Here is a 13348-nt window from a genome sequence, read left to right as displayed (position 1 = left end):
AAAAAAAATTGTAAAGATCTAAAAGGCATTATGTGATCTTAAAGAGGAGATGAGGGAAAAAGGTATCATTGGATGTATCTAAACTTCTTTTTAAAGAAACAAAGAGTGTATTTAATATGAATTTATAATGAATACTCCAGTGGTTGTTAGAAGTTTTCACCATGTTGTAATAGCTAACAGGATGTCAAACATTTTGCCCTTGCAAGTTTTTGCAATTTGCAATTTTCCAAACGTGAGACCTGTTGAAAGTACAAGTGATAATGGACAAACTATACCCCCTACAGTCTTTGTCCCACCAAATCTTTCTTCAATTAATGCTGCAGCAGGAGTTTTATGTAATAACATTTGCGCTTGTAAGCCATCCATACAAAGAAAAAACAATTAAAATGCCTTAAATGTTCTGCTTACTGCTGTTATTTGCTTGTGTGAATGTTGCATGTCAGCTAAATGGACCACGGAATAGATAAAGTGATTGGGTGCAGGAGAGTGCACACTAAGCTTTGTCTATCATTATTGCTGGGAGCAATCAAATTGATGCCAGCAGGACAGTAGACGCGTTGACAGCTGTAATTATGTATCTCCATGGTGATCACTTTTGGCCTGTCATGGAGGCCCATGAGTCCCCTCCCTTGCAAGCATTTAATCAGATTGGGCTGTCACTTGTCAGGTAGATGGGGTGGGCTGGGAGTTGTGCTTAGGGGGAGAGGTGAATTGAAAATGAAGGGTGGGAGATGCCTGATCGCTTCACGTGGTCCATCGTGGTACCGAAGAAAGAAATTTTAATTACGCTGGAGGCTTCAAAGCAAAGGTTTGAGGAGCTCATACGGAGTGTCTAGGCTGTTCTTTCTGTTTATTCCTATTGTCATTTTAAAAATAGAACAGCTATTTTCATGTACATGCTCATGGTTTGGTGTCTTAATACATATTTTCTGCCACTGTGAAACTAATTTCTCTCCTGAGAATGTCATGCCCCTAAGAACAAAATTAATATGACTAAAAAATTTCAGCATTACAGGCCCATTGTGCCACAGTGTTTGTTTTCTGCATTTTAGATTTTAAATTGTCAACTAGTTGGCTTAAAAAAAAAAAAAAAATTAGCGGAGACTTGTAGTATGTCTCAGCGAGTTTGGCTTATGAGTAGTGTATTACCAAATGCATTTTCAATTAATTTCTTCTGTGTCTCGTTAGCTCTGACTGTCTACCTGTGCCTGTGTGTCACCTGCTCAAGCTAGTGGAACTGGTGTGCATGGCTGGATGAGGGGTTTTTTTTTTAGCCATAGATAGGAATATACTGTGCCATGTAGTCTGCGGTTTCCTTAGAACATGGTACTCGTCAATGTAACATTTTTTTCATCTTTAATGAAGCTTAAGGTAGGTAACTACAAACCCCCGTATTACGATAGTGAGCATTCATGTTCAGTGCTCTTACACAACATAGCAAATGTACTGCTGTATCTGAAGAGCTCCAGCATTGCTCTTTGCCAGTATGATGGGTGGTCTGGTCTTTTAATGACTCTTGCCAGAAAGAGAAAACTCTTAGACTCTGATATGGCAAAGAACTGAGAAATGCTAGAACCTGTATGTGTCGGTAAGTGGAATTTGATGCACTAATAGTTCATTGCAGGACTGGGGCAGAGATTGTACTTTTTTTTTTTCCCCTCTTAAGCTTTTTTTTTTTTTTACCTTTCTGTTTACTGTTGTCCTACTGTAATAACGCATAATGGTAGTACAACAGCAATGAAAGCGTTGGGGGCTGTAATACCCATGAGCAGGGGGATACGGTACGATCTTGAAACATAGCCTTTCTTTGGTATTTTAAATACTGAATAAAAGAAAGAAAATATGTTAAGCAGAAGTAAATGCTGGAGGTCTAATAAGTATTGCTATTATTTATCAAGTTAAGCAACGTTATAGCAAGTATCTGTTGAATTAGGGTTTCTCTTTCATCCAATATTCATTAAGTTCTGTCACACCATATAGTTTATAAAATCACCTACTGTTACCAGGCTCTGAAAACGTAAGCACCACAGAGAGGATTGAAGATGTTAAATGTATTTCTTCTCTGCTGTCATTTTTTTAGTCATCTTGAGTTTATTTTATGAAAATTCTTCAGAGAGGACTTCTACAGAGGACTTTTTTTTTTTAAAAGGAAATTATGCTGTATTTATTAAAGAATTTTGAATTCTCACTGTAATTTTTCATTTTTCAGGGCTTTGTACCTAGGCAAAAGTGTAAATTGTATAGTGGTGTGTATGTTGTGTATCAACAGAAACAAAGAGCAGGTAGAGCATATAGTCAGTCGCCTCAGAAGCCTTACATTAACTCCAAGGTCTAACCTGCTTACTCTGGGTCTGAATTATGCACCTTTCATATGTCTTTATTCTTTGCCAAAATATGCTGTATGTGTATAAATGCTTACCTGCACATGTATGTGTATGTAAAGCACCCCGAACACTTACATGTAATCACTTTATAGGCTATATATTATATATAGCCTATATATATATAATACTTTGGAGACAAAAGTCACAGTCTAATTCAAGTATGTGTGGAGTATGTCTGTCATACCTTCACGTCTTATATATGTATTTATTGTATAGTACAAGGGTTTATCTGGGACTGAGTAGCTAAATCTCTGATTTCTCTGATTTGAATGTGAGAATGTATGCATTGACTTTAAATATAGGCAGACTTCCTGGGAGGAAAGATGATTTAGCAGTTACAAGAAGGGGAGCTGGGAAATACACTGCATGTTTCTTTTGTAATCATGACGTGTCTGAACTACCTTCTCATCGGTAGCTAATGTTAAGTGTACCCGATATGGGTAGCGGGGGGCCTAGTTAAGTATGGATAAAGCACATTCAGATAAGATGTGATAAAAATGCTACAGAAGTGCTACTACCTTTACATATGAATAAATATGCTGTACAAATAAACATAAATTATAAGAAACAATATATAAATATATAAGTATAAATATATAAATACAAATATAGGAGTAAGTATATGCTTTTTTCAATAAAAAGAACATAACATCATAAAAACTGGTCAGACGGTGTTTCTTACTGAAGAAAGTGAGTACACCTGCTAGGGTATCTTTTTATGTCATTTGGATAATAAAGTCATCATCATGCCCTCATGTGGATTCTGTAGACAAGAGGTTCTACATGTGGTCCCTTGATAATTGCCTAAATTAAAATATTAAAGGCCTAACAGCCGTTGCGTTGACCTTTTTCTGCCTTGCTGCAGACAGATGAGCTGCTGTTTATTACAAAGGTTCCTTCCCACAGGTGAAGATTTAAGTGAGATTCCAGGACCCTCTTTCCCACCCCCTTCACAATGCGGTATGGCGGAGCCCTGCTGCTTCAACAGCTCTGATTAGAGCCCTCCATCCTTATGATCCCCAGAATGCGTTTATCACTCGAGTTATTTTGATTAGTTTTTAAAAAATGTTTCAGATTCCAGTGCTCAAAAGCAGCAATTTAATAAATATTTATTCCCCAGAAATTGCTCATTTGAAAAGTTTTATATGGCTAACCTCATTGCTACAGTGATGAAATCAAACTCAGAGATGAAAACAAGAATCAGCAATATACTAACTAACTTGTTGGCTGGTTAACAGCTATCAGCCTCTTCAAAAGAATTTTTTGAACTTGTGTTATTTTTTTCCGTGAATATTGCAGAATCAGAGCTTTAATTGGGGCTGTGTCCTTACAAAGCAAAGCCATGGAAAAAGCTGTGTAAACATTAAAGCCTCAGGGGAACAGCAGCAACAGAAAAAAAAAAATGTTTTACAGTTGAGAGGGTGAGGCAAAGAAGGAAAGTGTTACAGACATGAAAACCACAGGATCAGTATTCCTATGGAGCTGATAAGCAGAGCTCCAAAGTTCCTGCTGAATGCTCCCTACTTGTATTCCTGCTGGAGCCCTCGGAAGGGCTGTAGCAGAACATGGGGGACGTGATTACACATAGATGCAGAAAGGGTGTGATTATAAGGGGCATCCTTCATGCCAGGTGTCAGTCAGAAGAATAATTGCAACTGTATTTTATTACAGGGATTAAATCGGAATTGGATACGTTCAGGCTTGAAGTTTAGAGTGTGTAGCACAACCTAAATTGTTAGATCAAATTTGATGTGTTTACTGTGCATTCTAGGAGGACAAAAGAGAATTTTGACTATCAACTGAAGATTGCAGTCGTGTTTTCTTTTAAAGGAGAGAATAACTTGCAGGTATTTTTCCTGGTGGAGGAAAAAGGTCCCCTTTCCCCCTCCTGGCTTCTCTGAAAACAAATAATTAATCTAGTTCTTCAAGGGGAAAAAATGTATGTGATAAGCTTCATGGGTGTTAAGTTTTAAGCCTGCCAGGTAGATTTGATCTTATGTTGAAATATGTTTTTTTCAATATATGATTATTTTTGCTTCTTATTTTTTTAAAGGTACGTGTTGACAGTGGCATACAACAAGGAAGTGATATTAGCATTTATTATGATCCTATGATCTCAAAAGTGAGTTGATGATTATTTTTCAGTATTCTAAAGCTATGAAACACTAATTTTATACACAGATCTTTTAAAGGAGGGAAGAGTGTATCAAAGGATTGGTAAATCGGTATTTTAAAGGTGCTAGGCATAACGTGCCTCAAGGGAATATGAACGAAATGAAGGAAAAAGTGGAGTAGAGGAAATTTAGTGTCACTTCTAAACAATTTTTTTTCTTTTGACACTGTAATTATTTGTCTTGCAGTTTCTGCTTATTAAAAGGATTCTGATTTAGACAGAAGCCATTACTTTCAAACTTAGGTGCTGCCAATCTATCTTTTGTAGTATAACCTAGCTAGAACTAATATTTCAATAATTCTGGCTTCCAAAAAGCAGCAGTGAAAGAAATGGTTGATAGTGTCTCTTAGTATTAGTTCTTATTCATCAGTAACATACTGGTAAAATGAAAATATGATACTATAGTCAGAGTTCAGTTGTCAAAAATATTCACACTTAAATCTTAAAGTCAATTGGGCATTAGAAGTCAGGAGAGTCAACTAGATATTGAACCTCTGCTCTAATTTGCTGTGTGCCTAAAGAAGAGAGAGCTTGTTTAGATGCTTTAAATTTTATGAAGGAAAAGTGATTGGCCTTCTTTCATTGAATGGGTTAAGAGATCTTAGTTTTCTCTTGATGTTTTAGAGAGCCTCTAAAGCACAGATACAGTAATGTGCGAGAAATGTTTTTGTGGCTGCAGAAGTTCTACAAACCATTTTCTTTTTAAATGCTATTCAGAATCTAGAAGCAAAAATTATCTTATTTCTAGGTAACTCATACTTTTTCTTTTTTTAGCTGATTACCTATGGCTCTAATAGAGCTGAAGCACTGAAAAGAATGGAAGAGGCTTTGGACAATTACGTAATTCGAGGTAACTACAGAAGTTTGGGTTCCTAGTGTGATAGACTGCCATCTATTTCAAGAAAACAGCTTGAAAATGTAGTAATTAGCAAATTGAGTAAAGTTCCCGCTTCTTAAGTGCAAATTAAAACAGGAAAAGCTTGTGTTAATTAAGCTGAGAAGATACATCAAATCTAAAGAGACTTCATTTTTTTCCTCCGTTGTTTATGCTTGAATATTAGGAGATAAATATTTAATTTTTTTCCTTAAACTCATAAGAGTTTTCACAAAATGGTAGCATTAATTCATTTATTATGTTGTGAAGGAAAAAATCCCGCCACTACACTGTAAACCATTTAAAGTAGTTGCTATTTTATAGCATTGTAATACTTTGATTATGGTCAAATAATATCACAATGCAGTATTTGATTGTGTATTATATATGTTTCTTATTTTCAAGGTAATTGTTTAAGTTTGGTGAAATACAGATGTAAGCTGATGATCAGAATATGTTTCAGCTCTTGCTGACTGACTGCCTAGAAGTAGCTGTTCTTCTAGCTTTTCCAAGCAGCGGGGGTGAATCACCCATGACCGCTTTAACTCCTTTTAAGTTTTAGAGAGGGAAGTCATAGTTTGTGTAGGAGAAATCTTTAGCTCTTCCTCTGTCTTATGGAAAATAGGAAGGAAAACTCGTAGGAGAGGTGAAAATTTGGATTTCTTATCTTCTATTTTCCTGGGGATGATTAGAGAAGTGAACTGTAATGTGGCAAAAATTTTCATTTTTACCTCTTGAGGGTGTGGGTATTTGGGGGAGTTATTTTTTTCATTACTGGTCAGTGTACTTGAGGAACCAGTGTAGGTGGGAAGGAAACTGTTGGAGGATTTGCTGCCTTTGTTCCTTTGTTTTGGTTGCTGGACAGGTTGTTCCATGGTTTGAGATGGGAGAGGGGCTTGGAACACTTAATTCCTCCTCTGAATGGCTGGGAGAGACCTCATATAGCAGACAATCATATGAGTGTTTCTGTAAAACGTGGTTTGGCTTTAATGCTGTCTGCTGAATACTACAAATGCCACGTTAGACTAGAAAGATTTATGTCGAGGAAAACAAGCATCCCTCTACCACAGTGTAGCTGGATAGGTGGTAGGATTAGCCGTTGTAAATGAACTGCCTAACTCTAAAGTGGATTTATGCTGGTGCAACTTGAGCCATTAGAGTATTGCAGTACAATGTGCTGATGTAAACCCCTGCTGTATATCAGCTGAGGAAATTTCTATGAGAGAGAAATTTGTACCATTATAGCTGGACCAATGGGAGGTATTGTTTGGTGGTTTTGTTCTGTGTTTTGTTTTTAGTGGAGACAGGCTCTGGATTCAAACTCAATTTCAATTAATAGAAAGTTATGCTAGAAGGATTATAGTTAATGTGAATATTGGAAATTGTGTGTGTAGCATGGTCTTTTATTGTGTGCTATAATATGGGATGGAACCTAATGATTTGTTCTTAGGTGTTTTACACAGATGTGTACGTACATCATAACAGTTCCACAGATATATAAATACCTACAAAGGATATGACAACTTACATATGAAAATTAGTAAATACATTCTTGATTTTTTTACAGTCTTTGAGTATGGATATATGCATTTAAGTGTTCATACCTGATATCTCTGTAGTATTTCTGCCTGTGAAAAAGCTCTTCATCTATTAAAAACATTGAAAGAGGTAATAAATGAACTATGGGGGGTAATGCGTTTTTTAAAAGTATTACAAAGGACAAATTTTAACTTACCACGGGTTTCAAAAGTAGGTGAGTTTCCAAAACACTTTTTTAGCTGTGGTGAGCAGTGGTTTCTATTTGAAAACCAACAGGATTTTTTGTGTAGTTTTATACAGCTGATAGTTTCTTCTCAGGGTTTATTTAAAATGTGACATTCATGGATATTAAAGAATTTCTTATGTTGCCTAATGTGAATGATGCTTAATAGGGCAGTTTATAGAAACAGTTCTATCTTTAATCTTATGAGCTGCGTTGACATGTAGAGAACTCCTTTTTCAGAGGAATTGTCTCTAATAAGTTCAAGTAAGCCTAACAAGTGATACAGAAGTAGTAATGCATTGGTATTCAAATGGACAAAAATAATTAAACATCAGAAAAAGAAATGCAATTTCATGCATTTTTTTTCTATAATGTTTGTAGATACTTTTGCTTTCAAAAATATATAGGTGCTTTGTAAAACAATATTAAACCACCTTGACCTTATGTGAAAGAGCCTCTCATGGATTCTTCTCCATAATTGAGTCATTATTAGTAGTAAAAGATACAGAATAGCTTTTTATCTAGCTTTGAAGTTACTTTGTTTTATATTTGAATAGTGACCTTATGCGTAACTATTTAGAGATCACCATAGTCTTCCTGAATAGTGTGCTCCATATTCCTATTTCTGAAACAACCCTCCTGCCATCCCCCCTTCCATTTCCTCAGAAGCAGCTTTTATGTTTGCTTTGTTTTAGAGACAGTGTATTTTTCCATGTAAGTAACAAGTCTCTTCTGAGTTACAAAGCATTTTAGCTAAGCATTACCAGCTGAAGTCAGTGTGAATTGTACTGCTAATTGTACACTGAGAATTTAGATTTAAATTCCCAAGAATTGCAACGTTTTTGTAAGCAAAAATGCTTGTTCACTCAGGGTGGGAGTGGGATGGGGTGACTGGGTAACAGGTCAAGGACCATCTAATGGGTAGCTTAGGGACTCCTAATGGAAGACAGAGTCTTTCCCATCACTTCTGTGTCACCAGTTCAAAGCAGGCAAAAGTTGGTAAGGACTTTTAGTCACTAATATTTTGTTGGTTGCTTCCTGACCTGTGTGAAATCAGTGGTATTTATCCAGTTCCTAGAAGACAAATGTCCTCTTGGAACAAATGCCACCATATAATGTCATTCATGGCAGTCCCAGCATGGGAGAGAGCAGTCCAGAGACTGAAGTGGCACAGTGACCCTCCAGGAGGTGACTCATCCAGGCTGGGGTGAGGCATGCTGACAGCTTGAAGTGCAAGGACTTCTCTGCTGTTCCTTGCCTACCGGCTGTATGAACAGACAGTCAGTCTCTACTGCTGTGGCTTCAGGATATCCAAGAGTTACCCGTTCCCTTTTAGCTCTGTTCTGCTTACAGGGAGCAAGTCCTCAGACTACAGTCTTTATTGACTTGTTTTCTAGGACTGGATAGTACTTGGCCTTGAATCCATAGTTCAGCTGTCCCTCCCAGTTACATCTGCCTGCCAACATCACAAAGGAAATTAAATTAATTAAATTTTCAAAAAATGTAATCTAATACTTGCAAAGAAAGACTTGTGCAAAATTTGAGTAAATAATATTTTACGTGACCAAGACTGCATCATGTAGTGCCTGTAATAGCAGTATTGTGATTATAAATGCTGAACAAATCAAATTGTGATATTTGAAACAATGCTATGCTCTGAAAGTGCCTATAGCCTTAACATTTTATTACAATTTGGGCTGGTGACAACTTGCCCACACTGAACTAAGAAATTCTTCAGTCTGTTGGTGGATGCTAACAATGTGACTAACTCAAGATACATTCAATGTGGTCATGGGAATATAATCTGCATCTCACTTCCTGTGTAATATCTCCAGTGTTATTAATGGGAGCAGGTGAATGTCTAGGATAGCACTTCTTTGAGTGGTGGATTGGATGACATGATCTCCTAAGGTCCTTTACAGTCTAAATTATTCTGATAGGAATGGAGAACTGATCTGAATTCAAAATCTCAAGACTTCTGAATGAGGAAGAGTCTAATCAGGTAACGTTTTTATCTGTAGGTCTTCCGGTATAGTTCAGGGATGATTAATGTTCAGGGTCTAACCCAGATTTGTCTCAAGCAGATACACTTTTCATTTTATCCAGTGGTTTCTGGAGAATTTGTGAATACTGAGAAGTTAAGACGTTGGTCAAGCATAGAGGCACTGTTGCTCATCGGGATGAGGCACGAGTTGTTTCCTCTGAGTTTGCACTGTTATTAGTAGTTCATATTTCTCTTATTTTATGCCACTTCTCTTCAGAAACTTAAGATTTTGTTTCTTTTTAATTTGAACAATCGAAATAGGGTATTGGAAGAATGCCTTTCAATGTGTCTACTGTATGTGTAAACATGATGCGTGATTTTCTTCTTCTAAGTTTCTCCAAGATTTTAGCATGTGTTATCACTTAATTTATAATGCTGAATAGTCTGTTCATTTTTTAAAGGTGTGTATAAAACCCAGTATGAAGTTCTGGAAAGTTCACATACGAATATTGTTTGTGTCTATTAAATAAAGAAATGGACATATTTTATGCAGCAAGTAGAGCTGATTATCAGTTCACCTGAGGTCTGATGGGGCAGATAGCTCATACCCTCGAGTGCAGAGATTCCTGTAATCTTGCCTTCAACCTCCCTTTGCTTTTTATCTTCCCTGCTGATCCAAATATAAAGCAGTAGCATGAAATTAACGGTCTTTGTGTAAAGTCAGCCATTCTCTGTTGAGGTCCTGCTTGCTGTGGGGAGAGAGGAATGTAGTAGACCATTTGGGAGCAAGAGGAGTAGAAAAAGGAGCATCTGAGGAAAGAGTGAGCAGCAGACGGAGCAAGAAAGAGTGGGGGGAAATAAGGGAGCCACCAATCTGGGGTGGGGGCGGGGGGGGGAAGAGGGGATCTTCCAGCATGGGGTAAAAGACCAATCATAAAAAAGAAAACAGGAAAGTGGTAAATAAGTGTGGTTTGAGGGGAATGGGAATATAGAAGTTAACCCTCTGATATGAATGGAGACCTGCCAGAACAGTGGCAGCAGAAACTGTTGTCATGAGTTTTTTGCAGCCATAAGCACACCAATTGGGAGAAAGAGTACTGTACTTAGTATTGTGGAGAAGGCCTTGGCTTTCCAAGAAAAAACACCCAACAAAAACAAACAAAACCAAAACATCCCCCACTTTAATTTTAGTATTTTATCATATATTTCAAAGGAATTAATTTTCAAGTACAAAGGTTTTTACAATAAACTTTAATTAAATCCAGATGTCATCAATTACTGAATTTGTCTTTTATATATTGACTTAAAAGATATTTCTCAATGGCAGTGACACTTGTAAGTTTGATACTCTCCTGTACATGTTGGTATGCAAGTGTACTCATTGGTATTGCGAACAAAACAATCTTCGCGTGTAAGCCAGTTTTCCCGCAGAAGGAAGTAGTATCTGTTTTTAAAAAAGAATGAAACAAGCCTCATTGTCCTGGTTGTGCTTTACTGAAGTGCTGCAACAGGTTGTACAACTGAACTGTGGATTCTCCCCTTTGTGTAGCAGAGGGAACAGGGGCCAGGAGTTCTGCAAGGGTCTCTGTGTTCTCTGACCCTTTGCAACAGGGACCAGCTGGTTCCCGAGCGTGGCAGGGAGGAAACCGAAAGGGAGAAAGGGAAAGCAACGAACTCAGTTCAAAACCACGAGAAGAGACCATTTGCAGGATGCTTGGTAACATCAACTTGGAGTGCAGATGCTGGCATGAGGAAAGATTCTCCTCCTGTTTCTCCTCTCATTTTTTTCTTAAGCCAGTCGCAGGGGTGGGAGTGGGAAGAGCAGCTTGTCAGTGGAATGTTAGGGAGTGTAGTTTAGGAAGGGTTATAGATTACTGCACTATGGAGGAGAAAGAGGGAAGGGCAACTCAAGTACAGGCTGATCAGGTAAAAGAAGAAAGGAATGTTATTGGTGCAGAAGGGAAATAAAATGAAGTATTTTTTTTTTTTGTCAGAGGAGTTTTTTTTTTTTTAATTAAGAAAGAGTTATAGTAGTGAAAAACTACAAGAAATGTAGTGTGCTATGTTGAGGAGGTATTGAAAGACAAGTGCTGTTATTTCTAGTTATGCTCCTTAGATATAACGTTGTCCTGATGTTATATTCCCCTTCTTTACAGTAAAGGGATGGTTGAGGAGAGGGTGATGGCAGCATGGCCATCCATTTTCTTTCACTTGTTCTTGACGAAGCCTGCCTAACTTCTGCTTCCAATTATTCTATTGATTCAAACATTCATACATGTTTGCTAACACCATCAATAATGGACTGCTTAATCTTATGAAGAGGTTCAGAAGTGCATGCAGTACAAAATTTAGTTCCAATTTGAACTAATGATTTTTACAGTACGCTATTACCACATATTATCTGCTCCCCCCCTTTTCCCCCTCTATTCTGGTCTATGCATTCTGTGAGTTCCAGACTTGAATATCTAAAAGAATTAATGTTTTAATTGAAATACATGTTCAGCTCTGAGGGTCAGTGGTGTACTGATCCTATGTGAGAACTTTATGTGGATGTTTGTGTATTAAAATTATAAAGCTAAGAAAGCCTTTCTTCTCGCTTTTGGGATGGGACTTTGTATGCAAATAGCCTGCTCTGAAGTGAATTGAAGCAAAACAAAAGCTTTGAAAGACAATTAAACAGTTGAATATTGAGGGTCTTAGGGAATATTATGACAACTTTTGGAATTGCAAAAGTGGAGGCTAGCTGGGTAGCAATCATGAACTTTGAAAAGTTCCTGTGTTGAAAGTGGTGTTTTCATAGTCTGTGCAAATCTATGATAATGTTCTTCTTTTAAGTGGAGAGTAACATAATCAGTGTTTCATAATGCTTAGTGCAGAGCTTTGTTAATATATTTTTATTTTCCAGTTAGAGAAATCAACTGGGATGGCTCCTAAACTTCATAGCGTTTATTCTTATTCGACATTTAAATTGATTGGTGATAATTTAGCTTTGCTATTTTTTTAAAAAGAGAAACCTCTAGTATGTACTCCGCACATTGGTCTTGCAATCAGTAAGTATGCAAATAAAGTTCTTTCTATTCCACTTACCACAATTTGAAATTATCAGCAAGTTAAGTATATTCAACTGCTTATCTACAGAGAGGCATGTAGGACTCCAATTAAGTTTACATGGATAAATGCCGATTTGTGTTTGCAGACATCAAGATGACAGAAGCTTAATACTGTAAAAAGGCTAATCAACACTGAATATGTTTAGTGTCAGTAAATATTTATAGTGAAAATATTGCTTACGGTTTTGTGCCTTGGCATTCTAAGTTCTGATTTTTAGTGAGTAAAAATGTGGTGTGATATCATGTTCAGAAACCTGCTATAAATTTTTTGTTTTCTATAAATTACTTTGATTGTCTTTTTCATCTTTGTACTTTCTTGGGAAGACAGGCTAGGAATTAGGCTACAGTTTGTAAGTTAATAAAAAATCTGGTCTATTTAGCAAGGTTTTAAGGCATATGTAATCCAGAGAAAAGGAAAGGGAAGGAGGCAAGATAGAGACAGGCAGTATGTGGAGTAATTTCTTCTGATTACAATTTTATTTTATTTTTTTAATGAAGGCCTCTTGAAAGAGTGGTTACTAATGAGCTCTGGTGAATGATGTGATTATTTAGTGTACTCATGTATTCATTAGGCAATAACTACAATTTAACTAGAAAATGAATTGAAGCTCAGGAATATGTATTTGTTATATATAAAACATACATATATATATATGTATTTATTTCATTAGATCTCAAGAAGTTAAATGTTAGTCCACTCTCTTTACAAGTGTATTCTGGAAAATGGTCTGTCAAAATTGAAGTCCAAGTATATCTTAAATTCAGCTTCTACTGCTGTAATATTGTATGAAAAATGCAGCCAAGTGGAAAAAAAAAAAAAATAAAGACACAAGGATCACTGATTATTATTTTTTATTGTATTTTGATGTAGAGAAAAAAAGAATATAAGTGTAAATGCAGTTCTGCGTCAGTCTTAACAGTGTAAAAGAATGGTGCTGAAGTGAAATTTTGTTTTCTGGAGGGGAAATAAATTTATATAGTTAAGGATTTTGTTTGTTTGTTGGAAATGTCATGGCTTGTCAAGTTAACAAATGTGATTTTGTTCCTGGCAGACTGCAGAC

At 36.6% G+C, this 13348-nt stretch overlaps 1 protein-coding gene across 1 annotated transcript in view; it reads left to right on the top strand.

Moving 5' to 3' along the window:
* Nucleotides 1–13348, top strand: part of PCCA (propionyl-CoA carboxylase subunit alpha) — a 296132-nt gene that overhangs the window by 128174 nt on the left and 154610 nt on the right. The window contains exons 15-16 of the mRNA XM_082498677.1: nt 4438–4506; nt 5332–5407. Of these exons, the coding sequence (XP_082354803.1) occupies nt 4438–4506; nt 5332–5407 (145 nt within the window). The remainder of the gene's footprint in view (nt 1–4437; nt 4507–5331; nt 5408–13348) is intronic.

The sequence above is a fragment of the Vanellus vanellus genome (genome assembly GCF_965231255.1).
Source record: "Vanellus vanellus genome assembly, chromosome: 1".
NCBI lineage: Eukaryota > Metazoa > Chordata > Aves > Charadriiformes > Charadriidae > Vanellus > Vanellus vanellus.
The sequence above is the reverse complement of the archived record's forward strand: the minus strand, read 5'-3'. Positions and strand labels throughout refer to the sequence as shown.